Here is an 18,434-nt window from a genome sequence, read left to right on the forward strand (position 1 = left end):
TATCCAAGCATTTTGTTCTTACACTTTGATAATTTGAAATGTTCTCAAAGTAGAAAGAAGTAATTAAAAGTCAAAGGAGTCTGTCACTAGATTTATTGTCTATTAAATCATTTCATACAAATTCCATACCTTAGCGCTTGAATATATAGCATTGAGTAAGTCCAGTCAGGCGTTAAATCAGATACCCAGGACAAATGCTGTAGACACCCATTTCTCTGCATTGCTGCAAATGTTTCCCTCACATTTCCATTTTATCTTTCCAAAAAAGATGTACAGCAAAGACACTTGGAAAGCAGCAGCAGAAACCCTCAAATTCTCCGTTTGTGGCCTTGCCTGTTTTGTGTTCCCTCAGATACTGCTGTCATTCTCTAGTGACATCAGTGTCTGTGGTGTCCTGTGTTTCATAAACCTTCAGTTCAGCTTGTAACCACAGATCATCAAAACTGGACAGAAGTGAACAGAAGTGAAGATAACGCAGGGAATCAAAGCTTGTTTGTGGGTAGGTTTTTTTCTGATTGTTGTTAATTCATTGTGTATTTGTAGCAATGTTGATGGATTTGGATTGGAAGCAGAAGCCAGGATGACAACTTGGCACATTATGATCCCCTCTGACATCGAACCAGATGGAGCCTACAATCAAGATGTCAGCGAAGGTAATCTGAGAGTGACAAAGCCACAGATGTCTGCTAATGCCACTTCTGTGTTGTCATCACTGGTCTTTTACCCCAGTTACTCCTAGGGTTCTATGTGTATGTATAAAAATATATCTTAAAAAATAGATGAAAAAACACTTGGAAATACCAAGACAGGCATATCCAAGGTAAATTACTGTTTTATTAAAATAAAAAGAGCTCTCCATTGTTTTCTGGACATGCACTAGAATTAGAAATACCACTTTATGTGCATTGTGTTGAATGCAATAGAAATGGGTCAATTTAAGTGTGCACCATGGTTTTGTATCAGCTGGATCTTACTTGAACACAGGTAAGAAGTAATTGATGTAAGCTGTAAAATTATTGTTCAGTGGCATCCTCGGGATCTTTCACTCAAAGGAAATTTGTGAACTCTGTGGAAGAAAGGATTCAGTGATATTTATTTTTTCTTATGTATCTATTTAATATATATGTAGGTGTGTACTTACGAACACAGTCATATGTAAAAATATTAAAGGATAATGTATGTGTGAAACTACATGTGTGTGTTTATAGACATATACTTCTATAAGATTTTTTTTTAATCTCATTAATAAATGGATGCTGGAGAAGAATCACATCTAACTGTTAGATACCGATAGCATATAAATGGCAAAATAAGACAGTCTGGCCAAAGGTACTTGACAAGTCATGTGGGAGGGGAAGAAACTAGGGTATAATTTCAGAAATTATTCAATTCACAACTGTAAAAATACCAGTTCTGTAAGCACCATAGAGAGCATGCTGTTTGTGATCTTGTACCTATGCAGGTCGCCAGCTTCTTTTAAAAGCCATAAACAGAGTGTGGACAGAGCTGATCCACAGTAAGAAACAGGTTTTAGAAGAAGTTTTCAAAGTGACTCTGCCGGTCAATGATCGTGGCCAAGTGGATATAACTGTCGCAAGACCTTTTATTGAAGAAGCAAGTTTAAAGTGTTGGCAAAATCATTTGGGTGAGTGTAACCAAGGATTTGTCTGTTCTGAATGGTAGATTTCCCTGAAGTGAACCACATGCACTGGATATTCTAATATGAGCTTAGCTTTTGTGTAGCCAGGCACTCATAGAACAATCAAATAACAATTAAAAAAACTCAAACAAACAAAAACCAAATACACTCTAATGTCCAAAACACCCACCTTTTTAAAGCAGCAGCAAAGAAACCAGCTGTTACGGAGGGAGGAAAAACCCACCTAAAAAGTGCTTCCAACGCTTTGTCTTTCAGCTCATGAGAAGAAATGCATCAGTAGAGGGGAGGCTTTGGTTCCAACCACACAGTCCAAACTTTCACGAGTTAGCAGTGGGTTTGGCCTCTCTAAACTAACTGGTTCCAGGAGAAACCGCAAGGAGAGTGGGCTCAGTAAACACAACCTCTCTACACAGGTAATTTCTGTCCATTAATAACATGCAGTCTAAAATCCAGTGATGTATGTTCAGGGTTTGTGGTAAATATCCCAACGTATCCTACAAAGTGTGAAGTGACACCTGGTGCTTGGTTTTCTTTCCCTTTTTTGAATATCCAGACTGAGCATCTTGCATCCCTGTGTCCTCATCTAGTCAGTGCCTCTGCCTTATCTGTAGCATTAAGCTAAGAATTAAACTCTTTATTGTTGGTGAGACTGCTCAGCTGCTTCTAGTTATGTATATGCTTTGCTATGTTAGTTGTGTATGTTGCTATGCTAGTTATGTATGTTGCTTTGCTAGTCTGGGTCTTAAATGGAGCTCTGAAATAGAAGCTGAGAGATGCTTGTCCTTTTCTCCATCCTGCCCTCAAGATTATGTCATTTAGGAAAATCCCTGTATGAGTGTGTATGTGTCATGATTAAACAAATGCTGCTGTGCGCTGTTTTTATTGTGCTACAGAGAAGAGTTCAGCAAAACAATATGTGATGGTAGAACTGGACATCCGCTTTCCAAACCTGTTTGCTTAAAATAAAAAAAAAATTAAAAGTAAAAATATCTTAGACCGGAGTAGCACAGCAGTGATGCTGTGAGTAGGATAGTACCTGCTGGGGTGTTGCAAGGAGTTAGTATAAAGTATCTGAGGCATTGAGATCAAAGGAAAGAGGGATCTGAAAGTTTTGGAGGATTGAGTTCTTACTGAATTTAGCACTTGAAGCATTGGGGACATGTTGGATCAAGGGAGACAAATGTATTCCTGCCACAAGGAAATGTGGAACGTCTGTTGACTTAATCAGTGGTTTTGTTCTGTGAAAAAATATGTTGCCAGTTCTCTTTCTGATGTGAAAATTACTCAGTGGCTTTGATAAAATAAAGAATTCTGGGTGCTGGCAGTATTTTTCCTGGTGAGCGGGCATACACATTAAAATGAAAAAGAAGAAAAAATTAAAATACTACTTAAATTCAAAATATTACTTAAGAAGAAATAGGAAAAAGTAATACTACTTGTCAGTGTCAATCTCTGTTTGAGAATGTTCTGAACTGTTAGTCATGTGTTTAGAATATTTTCCAAATGCTCGCCAAGTTCTTTTAAAGAATGTTCTTATACATTAATTTACTGTCTTTAAAAACAAACAAATGAAAGAATGAAAACACCAAACAAAATCTTAAATCCTGTTGCATGCAGTAGTTTGAAATTCATTATCTAAGGACTTTCCAGAAACTATCCTTTATGAGCAGGTTTAGCAAGGTAATGTATTTATAGGCTTTTTATTCAAACAATAATCGTCTTTTATAAAATGTCATTATGTTTGTGCTCTTACCTTTGTGTTAGGAAATTTCCCAGTGGATGTTTACTCACATTGCAGTGGTTCGGGACCTGGTCGATATGCAGTATAAGGAGTATCAGGAGGTATGGTTCAGAGGATTAATTACCTAATTACCTATTTATTAATTTATTAATTACCTTAATTACCTATTTTGACCTGGTGGGTTATACTGATCCCATTTCTCAGTATGGGCCTTGTAAAATATTAGATTGTCATTAATGAAAGGCTTGAATATTTAGAGACAGCTGTTATTTTTAAGGTTGTTTTTTTTAAATGCAGTCAAATAAACAAATGAGGAAACTAATTGTAGAATGGCCTAGGTTGGAAGGGACTTTAGAGATCATCTAGTCCAACCTCCCTGTCATGGGCAGGGACGCCACCTCTCGACTAGACCAGGCAACACATGGGGACCGAGCAGGAATCGAACCCGTGACCTCAATGTTGTCATTGTTGTCAGCACTGCGCTCAGTCCACTGAGCTAACCGGCCCCCTAATTTTTATCTGATTGTATATGAAGACTCTTGAAGCAATATTATGTGTTAAATGTTAGTTTTTCAAGAAGCTTAAGTAGTTTTTCCTTAGAAGTGTAAAGGAAAAACAAAAAGAGGTTGGTAATATGCTAGAATATGCTGTCTTTCTAAAACATTGTACAAAAACTTAAGAGAAGGTGCAGAGAAGCATTGTGTGTACAAACACTACTTTTATAGTAACACAGAGAAAAGTTTATGGTACTTTACCCAAATCATGCAGCAATAGAAAGTGGCTGCTCTGTGACCTCCAGTATGAAATCATTGCATCCCTATGGTTTCTTCCAAAGACCTTTGGTTCAAACTAATTGTTGAGCTACATGCTACAATTCTTAAGATGTCAGCTTCTGAGAGAAACAAGTCTTTGAAAACAACTAGTTAAAAAAAAAAAAAAATAACCACCAACCTTTGCTTTATTTAACTTCTCTCTCCAGTGTAAGTACAGGCAGGGAAGGCCTCAAAAAAAGTTTTGTTTTCATTCTTAAAATCCTTTTTCAAATCAGTGGATGATTAGTGTTACATTTATTTTATATTTTCCATTTAGAAATACATTCAGTTAATGAGACAAACCAGAAGCAGAGCTTTTAGTTAGTTTTTTCTTTTTTTTTTTGTTGAGAAGATTACAGTATGAACCCTGCTTTTATGATGACTGACACAGGAAATCTCATTAAGATGTACTAGAAAATGCTACTAGAGTTATGAATTATTACACGTTTTTCTGTAATGTAGTGAAAATGTCTCTGCTCACATCAGAGGCAGGCTTAAAAGCAGCACTCCTGATGCATATACAAATGTCTTTGTATTCAGCGTCAGCAGAATGCATTAAAATACGTGACAGAAGAGTGGTCTCAAATTGAATATGAATTACTACGAGAGCGAGGTTTGTGGGGTCCCCCCATTGGCTCCCATCTTGACAAGTGGATGTTGGAGATGACTGAGGGTCCCTGCAGAATGAGGAAAAAGATGGTGCGAAATGACATGTTTTATATTCAGTACCCCTACATGCCTGAAGCTGAGCAAGAAACAAACTTGCTGGTAAGTATTCAAGATTTTGTGATGAGTAATTTTATGCCTTGTTGTGAAATCTGTTTTATTTTTTCAAAGTTTTTCTTATGAAACATATATTGCTCTGGTATTACTTGGTATTCTGTCTGTATGTCCTAAGTGGTTGCTAAGGTCCGATTGTTCCTCATATTACATTTAGGGAGGGGACTTAATCACTTGGCTCGAAACTAAGTGAACTCAAAGACTAGCAATTGCAGCTTAAATTGAGGTGTGTTTGCATCAGCTAAGTGGTCATGCCAGCGAACAGCAGAGGCATCTCCACAAGCCTCAACAGGCTGAGAAGTACAGTAACTATGGGGGGTTTCATTCTGAGTTCTTGGCCTTAGGCTAAATAACATGGTAAGCAGTGATTGTGGAAAAAAAAAAAGAAAGGAAAAAAAACCCAAAGAGAAAAAAAAAAGGAAAAAAAAAGTAAAAAAACCCCAAAACCAACCAAACAGAAGAAAACCCCAAACAGGCTGTAAGGCTTGGTTTGGGTGTTCATGAAATGTACTTTCATCTCTCTGCAAATATGAATGTGGGCTGTGTAGTTGAAATGCACACGACCTTTGAAAACTTGGAACACTGTTTTTAAGAAACGGAGTGGTCTTTATTGTGTCTTTCAGGCATGCGTGTGTGCATGCAGCATTTTTTTGTCCTCCAATTAAGCATGAGTTTCAAGGTACTTAAACCAAGCAAGGGAAGAATGGCATTCAACAAGTTTTAAACCATTGGGTATTTTAGTCTTCTTGCATTCTAGCACACGGTAGCTGTAGTGAGAGTCTAATTCATACCAAGTGGAGAACTTGCCATCATGCATTCTTCTCAAAAGTGTTCTTTCTCTGATGCTCATATAATCGATGCCCTGTTTTCAGTCTGACTTCCCAAGTAGACTTCCTGAGACACCTGATGATACCGTTCCTCAAAAGGTAAAGAAACAAGTTCACTGACTGAAAGAATGTAAACTAAATACAACTTTTTTTCCTCCTGCATGTTAGGCAGTCCTAACAAGGCTTCTGTTTGGCTTTCAACTTGCTCTTTCAGTAAATATTTCCAGGTGTTTTCAGTAACCACGTTAGAAGATGTTACCGTGCTCTCCTCAGCCTTCACCTAATAAAACTTTCTGTAGATCTTACCTTCGTCGCTGCACACTAACCGGCTGTGTTGGGCTGTGCTGTCACTGTTCTCACTGTGCGAAGTGTTGTGGCTTTGGGATCTGAACTAATGGTCGGTGGAACATGTTTAGTAATGGGCAACACGATCACTTGGAAGCACTTACTGGGAAAGCCTTTCTTTCTAAGTGAGGATCTGGTGAGCAGTTTTTCTCCTTTTTGGCCAGATTGGGCTGTTATCAGGCCTGCTCTTGTTAGAGCCCGGCTCGATTTTGTCTTAGCTGACTCTGCTCATTTTTGCTATTACTGAAATACACACATTTGTTTCAAAAAAACCATGAATCCTGCCTTGAAAATTGCAGACTCATTTGGAAGTGGCTGCTCTGCAAGCGTTTCAGGCTTATGCTGTTTTTCTGTTAATTACAGTCACAGTCTTGCCCATCACTAAGTATAATGTGTAATGTGCGTTCACTCATTTTATATTAGATTCACCAATAAACTAATACATATAATTGAAAATAATTCTATTGTACAGAAAATCTAATACAAATTGATATTCTCCTTTCTTCATGTTAGCAGTGCTAGTTAGGATTTATCTTTCTAGGCTGTACAGAAGTTGTTTTCACAGAGATTTTGAGCATCGTTTAAGTGACATTTTTTGTGATGATAAGGAGTGAAGACTCAGTTGCACACAAGTGAGCAAATTGGGTCACAGTGCCTTAGATTTTTGATTTTGGGGGCGGCCAATTGAAAAGAAAATAATAAATCTCTGTGTTGCTGCTCTTAATATCTCCATCATCCTGACTATACACTTATAATAAAGCTAGTTTGATTTTATGGGTAATTTATTTTCTCACTATACTGTCATATAGATGAACACAAAAAAATGGAAAAATCACCTTTTTATGTATATATTTTACTGCAAAAGTGGACAAGGAAAAATCTTGACTGAAACAGCAGTGATATTTTACGATTGTACCTAATCTGAAGCATTGAACTGGATATATAATAATAATAATTTGTAATTGTCCTTGCTTAATTTTGAAATTCATAGGAAATAATGCTACAAAGCAAAAAGAATTACTTGAGATGGAGAACTGAATACATTCACAAAACTTTCTAGAGTTTGAGAGTGGAATTCAACAGAAAAGAAAATTTTCAACTGCAATATAAAATCAATGGATTTTCATCCTTCCGTGCACATCAATGTGTTTTAGTTTCAGAAAGGCTCTTAGCTCTTTAATACCTTTTTTATCTCACCTTTATGTCCTGTGATCATTCTGACATATTTATTGTCCTCATTTAGTTCTTACTTTTTTTTTGAATGTTGCCTCATTAATCAAGTGAGGAACATAAGAATCAGCCCATGGTGGGGGGTGGGATGGACAAAGAAAAAAAAAATACCCCAAACAAACCTCAATCAGAAAACCGCTCAACAAAATTAACCCCAAACCAAACAAAACCAAACCCACAAAACCAAAACAAACCGTCACACCACCACCGTAATGTAATGTATCATAATTTGTTGTCGTCATCCAAAGGTACAGACAGTGCTTGTGGAGTTACTTTGGTTAAATGGAGACTCTTGTACCAGTCTCCTGCCCACAAGCCATCAGAATCTTTACCAAAAACAAACCCCAAACAACTGAATTAATGAAGAATTTATAAGCCTTAAAGCTGGTCCCAGGCTGCTTGTAATTCATATCAACTTCAACGTATCTGTGTCTTTGAGGCAATTTTTTTATTCAAACTGTTGCCTAGCAAAGAAGTCAGCTGGCTAACCAGTAAGTGGTGTGTGGTGTAGGAAGTTATGAAAGATGATAAAATGGGCTTAAGCAAAAATATCCCAGCCTTTTCATAGAATCACTAAGGTTGGAAAAGACCTCTAAGATCAGCAAGTCCAACCATCAACCCAACACCACCACGACCACTAAACCGTGTCCTGAAGTGCCACGTCAACACGTTGTTTGAACACTTCCAGGTATGGCAGCTCCACCGCTTGTGGCAGTTCAGAACATACGGGCCACGCTTCTTATTTCCCGTGTTGTAGGTTTATCTTCAGGCATTTCTGCAACGCCGTTATTACTTGAGTGGCTGAATCGCTCCCTTGCAAATTACCTGAGAGATCTGATCTACTGAAGGGTCTCTGGTTTTGTGTGTGGTGCTGTATGACTGAGCATGCACAGAACACTTGATGGGCATGCACTGTGCTGCTGCACACAGTATTCCTGAAACCTCTTCTCTGAAGCAAGTGAAGAGTTGACTGACCAGGCAATTTCTTCAATTATTTCTAAGAAACCTGCTCGTTACCGAAGAGCTATAAGTTATGACAGCAAGGAGTACTACATGCGCTTGGCTTCTGGAAATCCTGCAGTCTTTCAGGATGCTATAGAGGAGAACACAGTGGGCGAAACAACTCAACAGGAGCCAGAACATGGGGAGGACACGATTGCAAGAGTCAAAGGTTAGATCTTCTGTTCTGTCCTGAACTGTTTTCTTCAAACTTATCTGCCTTTATTTCTCATACATCTGCATTAAGATAAGGATCCTGTGGGACTCATGGACTTCTGTCTTAGCACTGGATCAGTAATTGCAAAGCTCACTCATTTTTTTTTTTTTTTTTTACTTGGGTTTTTATTTATCTATCTGTGTTCTTCTTTTCCAGGCCTAGTGAAGCCTCCCCTGAAACGATCTCGCTCTGCTCCTGATGGAGGAGATGATGAGAACCAGGACCAAGCGCAAGATCAAATTGTTGAGGGGAGTTCAATTGATGAAGAGGAAAAGACTGACAATACAACTTTGCTTCGACTTCTTGAAGAAGGAGAGAAGGTACTGTGCACTTCAAACACAATAAGCACTTACTGTATTGGAATTTCTGCTTTACATGTTGCAAGCATGGATAATTTTCCTAAATACCTTCCCTGATCTACAGATGAATTGGGTTAATATTTCATCAGCTTCTTCCCTGAAACCAAATGTGTGCTCTGGTGCAAAGAGATCCTGGACTGAAAACCCTGTACTGGAAACGTTCTTTTTCTTTCCTTTTTTCCTGCTAGGGGAAAAAAACCACCTTTCTGGAAATGCAAGCTACTAGCTATCTCATGCTTAGATTATTATTCTGTTGGCTTAATGAGTCCATTCAGAAAATACATGTTGAAAATAAAAATACTGAACTTGGCAGACTGTCTATAATTAATTAATAAGTGGTAAAGCAATATTTTGGGCTTGTTCCAACAAAGCAATGGTCTGAGCCTGAGCTTATTAAGTCTCTTGTGCTAAATGTCTTTTCATTTCAGATTCAGCATATGTACCGCTGTGCTCGGGTTCAGGGCCTGGACACCAGTGAAGGGCTGCTTCTCTTTGGAAAAGAGCACTTCTATGTCATTGACGGATTTACCATGACAGCAACCAGAGAAATACGGGATATTGAGACATTGCCTCCAAAGTAAGTTTGGAGTAAGCAGAGTTTTCTCCATCTTGAATAGCTGAACAAGAAATGTTTAATGAGATTTTTGAGGAGTAAACTCCAAAATATTGTCAGATTCAGAAAGACCTCAGGAGCAGTTTCCTCTCTGCTCACAAACTGCTTGATGTAGTATGGTATATTGTAAAAATCAGCTGTTTCTGTAACTAGATTATCATGTGAATTGGGATAATAATTCTTCTAATTTGTCTTCTTTTTAATCACTCCTGCCTTGCCTATTTATGTTCGTTTACAGGATGCATGAGCCAATCATACCTAGAGGAGCAAGGCAAGGTCCAAGTCAACTCAAAAGAACATGCAGCATTTTTGCCTATGAAGATATCAAGGAAGTACATAAAAGGAGATACCTTTTGCAGGTAACTTGAACACTGTATTTGAATTGAGGAGACAACTTTGAAATTTTTTTACAAGATTATCGTTTTTAGAGAGGAAATAAAGGCATAACTGATCACTGTTTGGAAAGTGAAGCTGTCCACAGTGTTGAAATCGAAATGTTTAAGCCGGACTTCTTTGTTTGAAAGTTTGGCTTACCGAGGTTTAGTTCATTGAGCATATTAGTGAATTTTAGTGTTTCAAAAGTAAAACATCTGGCTGTGCTAAGCAAAGTCTGCTTCACTGCAATATGGTGTCAGACATCGTACAGTATGACTGAACTCGTCTGTGCCTGACCATCAGAGGTGACGAGCACGTGCATGTAAGTGTTGACGTGTTTTTGTCCTCTTCGTTTTCAGCCAATTGCAATTGAAGTTTTCTCAGGAGATGGACGGAACTACCTTCTAGCTTTCCAAAAAGGGGTTAGAAACAAAGTTTATCAAAGGTATTGTAAAATAAGTTAGAACATTTAATCTGAATCTTTGCAAATATCTTTGTTGAGCTGCACTTAAGCCTAGAGTGGCCTAACAACCAGAGGAAGATTGCAGGAGTGGCGGGTGTTAGGCAGGGGGATAACCTGATGCAGCTTAGCGCTGCACGAAGGAACTGCCAGGAAGCACTAATGCCTGCACATAAAACTTGTGTTGTGCGTTTGGTGAGAAAGCGCTCATGCCGAATTTCTTGGGAGATGTTACAAAGTCTGTAACTGTCCTAAATACACCCTAGGAGGTGTACACATCCTAGGAAGACATTGCCGGTGTCAGAAACACTAATCTTTACCTTCTTTTAACTGCTGATGCAGGTTTTTGGCCGTGGTGCCGTCTCTAACTGACAGTTCGGAGTCAGTGTCTGGGCAGAGACCAAACACCAGCGTAGAGCAAGGGTAGGTGATTCTGTTCCTCCAAGCTCTGCAGTTTCAAATAAATTATGTTTGCATTGCACTGGAGGGTGTTGCAGCCTCAGTTTAAAATTAGATGTTGCCAAAGTAACTAACTAGTAATGTACTCTAGTTGTTTAAAATATACTAATATCATTGGCAGCATTGGTGTATCTTCTTACTAATTAATATATGCTATTAACATTAATGTTATTGGTATACAGATGCATTCTGAAAGGAGTTGGAGTGCCAAAGCCATTAGATTTGTTCAGATTGTTAGAGATATGTTCTTCATCGGCAGCCTGTTAGATATATTTGTATGTGCACTGAATTGCATAATTAACTTGTGTAATTTTGACAGTATGTATTTAGAGATAAAAAGGTACAAAGCCCTTTTATTCTAATTGTTACAATTTACAAGTTTTAATCTTATAACTTTGGATTGTCTTGTGAAGATGTAACTTGGATCTTACTGCTAAGTCAGAAAATGCACTTCCTTCTTCCCGTTAGGTCTGGCTTGCTTAGCACTTTAGTGGGAGAAAAATCTGTTACTCAAAGATGGGAAGTAAGTATGAAATTTTTGTGTGTTTTTGCACTAAATTGCACATTTTGTAGTGCCGCATAATTAATAGGTGCACATAAGTTGCATCGTCTTATTGGTGGAGCACCCTCTTGTTGGTGGAATATACTATTATAGAAAGTTTATCTCAGCATTTTACTTGGTAGTATTTCATGACACCATCAGATAAGAAATGGTGCTACTGTTGAAAAGGCAGGGGGAGGGACTGTAGTAAAAGTAGAGTGAGCATTGTAATACTGAAATGAGTTTGGTATGTTTGGGAAGAGCTGAACGCTTGGAGAGTCTGGCAGCATAGATGTTTGACTGTTACAAAGCGAACACTTTACAGTGCTGTTGTCTGTCTTCCTTAAGAGAGGAGAAATCAGTAACTTCCAGTACCTGATGCACTTAAACACTCTGGCGGGCAGATCCTATAACGATCTCATGCAGTACCCTGTCTTTCCCTGGATCCTCGCAGACTATGATTCCGAGGTAAGTAAAAGACCTTGTCAGCCTTCTCAGTAATCTTTTAAATGTTGGAGGTTTTGCAAATATTGCAGCTGTCTCATACTGCCTTGGTGGAAACTGAGGCCTATCTTTATCATCCATTGTTTGTTTTCATCTATTTTGTAATGTTAATTAACGATTAATTTTAGCAATGTAATGCAAACAATTCTTGGCTGTCTCATGTGGGCAGATCCTTGCCTGCGCTGATTTTACGGGTGTTTTTGGACTGTGCACAGGAAAGGGCCAGGATACTGAAACTTAGCTTGTTCCAAGGCAGCTGCCTATCTGTGTTGCAGCAGTTCCTGTAAGTCTTTGCATTAGCTTTCTGCTGAATATCCTGAAGGATGTTTTGCCTACAGAGAAAGCACGCTTGTGCAGATGACTGTGGTAGGGGCTGCTATGAGATGTGGCCCTGCAGTGAATAATTTGCTTATGAAAAGGTTGAAACATCCTTCTAATAATTTTGTGGTCCGCCGTTGTTACCAGCCAGACCATAACATGGAATACTGTTGAATGCACGCTGAGTATTCAGGAACAGAATCGGGGGGCACTGGCAAACAGGATGAGGAGAGCAGGGCAAAAATTATCTGGAGCCATGATGTGGCTTAAAAGAGCAAACACCAACTCTCTTAGATCAGACTGAAGAACTATTCTAAGCATATCCAACGTTGCACCTGCTGTGCACGTAGAAACCGTAGATGGCAGCCTTAAGAGGTATGTGGTGTTAATTATGGTAGTCAGCAGCGTTGGAAGGTTTTGTTTGGGTTTTGAGGGTTTTTATAAAATTGATCTCAGTTTTACTTTTAAAGGAACTGGATCTCACGAATCCCAAGACATTCAGAAACCTGGCCAAGCCCATGGGAGCCCAAACAGAAGACAGGTTAGCCCAGTACAAGAAGAGATACAAAGATTGGGAAGATCCCAATGGTAAGTAATGATACATCCCTGCAGGAAGAGCAGAGGGGCGTGCGCCTGTCACGTGATGGGAGTCATGGATTTTTGTATTATGGGTCAGGAGGTCTGGATGTGGATATGCAGAACTCTACTGTGGTTTTTAGTGACTCTCCAATAAATACTATTTGAGCAAAGGGAGTTTGGTTTTCTTGCTGTATTCTATAAATCCGAATGACAGCTTTTCTTTATATGTAAAAATAAAGACAAAACAGTTGCACGTTCAGAACAATTTAACATTATCTAAAGGCTACAATGGGCAGGTACATGAAGCACAAAACCACCTGTCTTTCACTAGTACAGTTTGAGTGCTGCTGCAAGAAAATAAGGTGTACAGAGAAGGGGAATACTTCTGTATTAACAGTACTCTAGCTTTTTAATCTCTTAATGTGTGGTGGTTTTGCTAAGGGAACAGCATTTTCTTAGCTAAATAGAAAACAACTTGGAATGAGATGCAATTAAGTTATGTATGCTTGATTTTGGAGCTTCCTTATATATTGAAAATAAAACTTTGGCAAGACAACTTTTATGATATATTTCTTTTTATGTACTATTACTGAACACACAAGCCTGGTTAACTACTGCAGTGCTGTTCCCTATCGAACAACAGCAGGTGACAAAGGTGTTCATTTCTAGAAATGAGTCAGTATATTCTAAATGTATTTATGCAGACTTTTTGCCAGCAAATTAAGAAAATAGAAACTTTACAAAATCTGTAGCGAAAAAGTCTGACACGTATTTCTGCCCAAGCCTTTAGTTCCACAGTAACCAGAAAGAATAATAATAATAAAAAAATTTCTTCAGCAGAAACCACCATAGCTGTGCTGCAACATTTCAGTTAGTTAAAATAAATGATTAACCATTCGGTATTGCTCTGCAGAAGCTCACTGAACATCCAGGGCTCCTGGACTTGCAGCCAAAACTCAAGTGGTAGCCGTGACAAAACACAAAGCTTTGAGATTACAAATTCCAATTTTAAATATATCCATGGTCACAGAGTAATTAAAATGTAGTGCTGGTTTTTTTTGTTTTTTTTCCCAGTTAGTACTGATTCTGTCACCTAGCTGCTTCCTTTGTTCTATGTTTATGATTTTTAATCTTCTGCAGGGGAAACTCCAGCTTATCACTATGGGACCCACTATTCATCAGCCATGATAGTGGCGTCCTATCTTGTCCGGATGGAGCCTTTTACACAGATTTTCTTACGGTTACAGGTAAAAATTACATAACCTCACTTTATGTTTCTTTCCTGCTATACATTTGAGACTTCAGTGAAAAATATAATCTGTCAGCTTTGTTTTCATCAAATATGGTAGAAGAAATGTTTTTTAGCAGAATTGTTATTGCCTGGGAGGTTTTTGTAAAAGATGTAATGGAATTACTTTTTTCTTTCTTGTTGTTTGAACATTTTTCTAAATGCGTGCAATACAAAATGTCAGCAGACAGAAAACAAAGCAAGTTTTATTGTGAAAAATACTTTGTTCATTGTGCTTTATTTGTCTGTTGTTGAAAGAATCGTATACCAGTTGTTTAGTTCTGTGCCAGAGGTGTTGAAAGATTGTTACTTTAAAGCAACATGTCTATCCAAAGAGCCGTTTTAGTATTGATTGTTAAAATAAACATTTGCAGAGCCTGGAATTGTTTGCCAGTTTGGTCAGTAATGAGGTTTGTAACATTACATGCCAAGTATTTTCCTAGACAGAAGCCATCAGGAAGAAAAGATTTGTGTTTCCCTGGGAGAGACTAAGCTTTGGAATAGCACTAGCTGGCTCACTTCTCAAAATTCTCTATAACTGTATCTCGGTGCTTTATTTTTACTGTTACTGTGTACCAAAAAGTAACGCAGCTGCTTTCTGTAGTGTCTTTACTGGGCAGAGGATGTTCTGATTTGCCACCTTGGCAGAACTTGCTGTGCCAAGAGATCCTCTGCTGATGCATTGCTCACTCTGTCCCACAGGGCGGTCACTTCGATCTGGCTGACCGGATGTTTCACAGCGTGCGGGAGGCTTGGTATTCAGCGTCAAAGCACAACATGGCAGATGTGAAGGAGCTCATCCCCGAGTTCTTCTACCTCCCTGAGTTCCTGCTCAATTCCAATAATTTTGATCTAGGTAGGCATAAAGAGCTTGGTAGTATTGCGATATGGGTGTGAGAGCAGCGCCCCAAACAGTGTGACATGAGAAAAGTCTCTTGTAGTGTGAGCAGAAGATGATGTGTTTAACTGCCTGAGAAAATGAGGATGTGCAAGTCATCTACAACATGAAAGCATAAGGAGGACTACTTCTGGTGTTTCCTGATACTACATATCACAGAATCACAGAATGTCAGGGGTTGGAAGGGACCTCAGAATACCATCTAGTCCATCCCCCCTGCCAGAGCAGGATCACCTACAGTAGATCGCACAGGAACGCGTCCAGGCAGGTTTTGAATGTCTCCAAAGAATGAGACTCCACAGCCTCCCTGGGCAGCCTGTGCCAGGGCTCTGTTACCCTCACAGTGAAAAAAATTTTCCTAATATTTTTGTGGAACCTCCTATGTTCCAGCTTGTACCCATTGCCCCTTGTCCTGTCATTAGACATCACTGAAAAGAGCCTGACTCCGTCCTCCTGACACTCCCTCTTTTTAATTATTATGCTTACCCTTCGTTTCATTGGGAATAGTGTAACAGGAATTTGTATTTCCTCTGTGATACCTCAGATTTATCAAACAACATATTTTCTCAAGCAGTCAGTGTTCATTTAAGCAGTTAATGCAAAATTTCTTCTGGTAATTGCTGAACAAGACACTGAAAGGATTTTTGTTTGGAGTGATGTATTTTAGTTTATTTTTTTTACCAATTCAAAACACACAGATAATCATGTCTAACTTGAAGTTTCTCTGGTTTGCATTTTTCTCCATGTAACTTACTACTCTGCAATTGGTTCACTGTCTTTTTTTGCATATGTTTTTAAGCTTTGCAAAATCTGTTTTGACAGTCTTCGCTTTTCAGACTTCCTCTTAAATTATTCCTAAAGGTTCTATTGAAATGTCGCAGCTCATGTGAGAGTGATTATTCAATAGGAGTCAAATTTCACACCTATTGGCCATGGGCAATTCATGGTCCTTAGTAAGTACATCACTTGTAATGGTGGCATTGAACTCTTATTTTTCTGAGCTCTGTGCTGTGAGTATAATAGCAGTAACAAAGATTAATCGTCATAGGTTTTAACAGCTTCAAGTCCTTTATTTAAAATACCTCTTAAGAGATTAAAAACACAACCTTGCAAAACCAAAAGCAAAACCTAGAGAACACCCTGCAAAACTTCTCCCAAGTATATTTCACACAGAAGGATGTGGCCGTTACTAGAAAAATATTGGGGTCTTGTCTGCTTAGCTCTGCATCAGAGAATTTTGGACTGTGACCATAAGAGTCCTAGAAATTCTTCACTGAGCATTTGGAACAGCAGTAGAAAAGGGTTTGTTATGAACAGTTGTCAGACATTTGTATGTAATTTTTGATTGTGATAATTCGTAGCAATCCAACTCTCCTTGCCCCCAGAGGGGTAAAAAGAGAGGAAGATGCATAGTCTGGTGCTGCAAGCAACGTTTCTGTTGGAGCAGTGTACTTGGTGCTTGTGGGCCTCTGTAAGCTCGGAATTTGTTGGTGTTCCTCTGAGCTAACGGGAGGTGTGGAATTGTCTTTTGGCAGCAAGCAACAAAACAATGACTGGGAAGTCTTAAGAAATAGATTTTTAGTAATTGCAGCATACCACCATTTAATGTTCAGAGTGGGAAGGCTGCTGCCTGGGACCCCCCTGAATGTATGTGGCCAGACCATGCCCAGGAGAATCACCAATGTCCTTGGGTGTGAAGCTTGTAGAGGATACCAGTTAGCTCTTCACTGTGGGAGATTCATATTTAGCCTATATTCCTGTGATAGGTAGCCATTCTTACAGGTGAATCAGTAATTCTGTTCCTTGCTACAGAATGTTTGTATTGTGAAGAAAAGTCCTGGAATGAAATACCGTTCCACCAGGGCTTCTCAGTACAGGTCCCTGTTACATTTCTTCAAAATAAACTCGGTTCAAGTGCCATTGCCGTATACGTGCTGAACAGATGCCAAATACAGGAAATTGTGTCCTCTTACATTGGAGCTAGCACATATGTTCCGGTTTTTCTCATAGAATAAGAACAAGGAAATCAATAAGAGAGAAGAAAATGAACCTTGCTGTGCTAACTCCTCTGGGTGCAAAATGTTCAGCTGCTGTGCTAGCAGTTCCCAGTAGCAGGGTTGGCTGCTTAGGTATGAGCTAAACTGGCATAACAAGATTCTGGTTGAGCAAAAGGCTATTTTACTTGCCATTTTTTCCATTAAGTTTCATGTGCTGCAGTGGGTCTTTTCCCTGATGGGGGGAGAAAACCAGAAATTTACTTAAATAGAAAAATAAAGACAAAATAATAATGTTCCGAGAGGTCTTGATGGGAAGGCGTAAAGGTTTTGAGTTCAGACTGCACGTTATGAAGTTGTGAAGACTGAGGAGGAGTAATCTAATCAATGCCTCTAGCTAGGAAGTCACAGAATCGTAAAGTAATGTTTGTTTTGAAAAATGTGTGCTGAAACACTCATCGTCATCAAAAGTCTCAGCAAAGAACATTTTAATTCTTCCTCCTTTGAGCAATCTTGCATGAACATCTGAGGCAGAATTTTTCATGGTTTATTGCTGGCATTTAAAAATGACGTGATATTTCAAAGAAAAGGCTGAAATGGACAGTTTCAGTGCTTCTCTCCAAATTTTTCTTTTTTTCTTTTTTCTTTTTTTTTTTTTTAAACCAGGTTGCAAACAAAACGGCACTAAACTTGGCGATGTAATACTGCCCCCGTGGGCAAAAGGAGATCCTCGTGAGTTTATCAGAGTTCATCGGGAGGTAATTTGTATTTTAATAATGGCAATAGAAAACATCAGTTGAGCCTTTACACTGCATATTAATCCCAGTGCTCAGTTCGTGCAGTCGCAGCAACTAGCCAGTCCTTGAGTTCCAGGCTGATGGCTAATTGTTGCAAACGTCTGCAGAACCAGTGCTTCCTCTTACTCTGTTTTGGCTAGAGGAGAATGTTGGGACAAGGCTTGCTTTGATGAAAAGCTTTGTCAAACTGTAACAAGACTATGTCAAAACATATTCTACGTTTTCCTTTGCAGCAGGTGTAGTAGACTCAACCGATGACCGATACAGTGAATTTTAATTGCATGCCCTTTGAATTTCAGGCTCTGGAGTGTGACTTTGTGAGTGCACACCTGCACGAGTGGATTGACTTGATCTTTGGCTATAAGCAGCAAGGTCCTGCTGCAGTAGAAGCTGTAAATGTCTTTCACCATCTCTTCTACGAGGGGCAAGTGGACATATATAACATCAATGATCCATTAAAAGAGACAGCCACCATAGGATTCATTAATAACTTTGGACAGATACCAAAGCAGGTATACTCTTCACATAAATCTTATTTACCAGAAAAATTGAAATATATTAATACAGAAGGGGAAAGTGGTTTAGGAGTCAAACTTCCTGGGAGTGGTTTTGCATAAATATTCTTCCACACCTGTGAA

At 38.8% G+C, this 18,434-nt stretch overlaps 1 protein-coding gene across 1 annotated transcript in view; it reads left to right on the forward strand.

The window, feature by feature from the left end:
• WDFY3 (WD repeat and FYVE domain containing 3) overlaps window positions 1-18,434 on the forward strand; it is a gene marked incomplete at its 5' end in the record, with an annotated part of 71,338 nt that overhangs the window by 38,439 nt on the left and 14,465 nt on the right. The window contains 19 exons of the mRNA XM_009876925.1: window positions 544-653; window positions 1,463-1,645; window positions 1,916-2,073; window positions 3,425-3,502; window positions 4,754-4,981; window positions 5,866-5,919; window positions 8,398-8,566; window positions 8,768-8,931; window positions 9,399-9,547; window positions 9,822-9,942; window positions 10,318-10,403; window positions 10,761-10,841; window positions 11,346-11,400; window positions 11,767-11,886; window positions 12,711-12,828; window positions 13,960-14,066; window positions 14,810-14,963; window positions 17,666-17,757; window positions 18,096-18,308. Coding sequence (XP_009875227.1) covers window positions 544-653; window positions 1,463-1,645; window positions 1,916-2,073; window positions 3,425-3,502; window positions 4,754-4,981; window positions 5,866-5,919; window positions 8,398-8,566; window positions 8,768-8,931; window positions 9,399-9,547; window positions 9,822-9,942; window positions 10,318-10,403; window positions 10,761-10,841; window positions 11,346-11,400; window positions 11,767-11,886; window positions 12,711-12,828; window positions 13,960-14,066; window positions 14,810-14,963; window positions 17,666-17,757; window positions 18,096-18,308 — 2,440 coding nt within the window. The remainder of the gene's footprint in view (window positions 1-543; window positions 654-1,462; window positions 1,646-1,915; window positions 2,074-3,424; window positions 3,503-4,753; window positions 4,982-5,865; window positions 5,920-8,397; window positions 8,567-8,767; window positions 8,932-9,398; window positions 9,548-9,821; window positions 9,943-10,317; window positions 10,404-10,760; window positions 10,842-11,345; window positions 11,401-11,766; window positions 11,887-12,710; window positions 12,829-13,959; window positions 14,067-14,809; window positions 14,964-17,665; window positions 17,758-18,095; window positions 18,309-18,434) is intronic.

Source organism: Apaloderma vittatum, unplaced genomic scaffold, assembly GCF_000703405.1.
Source record: "Apaloderma vittatum isolate BGI_N311 unplaced genomic scaffold, ASM70340v1 scaffold23489, whole genome shotgun sequence".
Lineage (NCBI taxonomy): Eukaryota > Metazoa > Chordata > Aves > Trogoniformes > Trogonidae > Apaloderma > Apaloderma vittatum.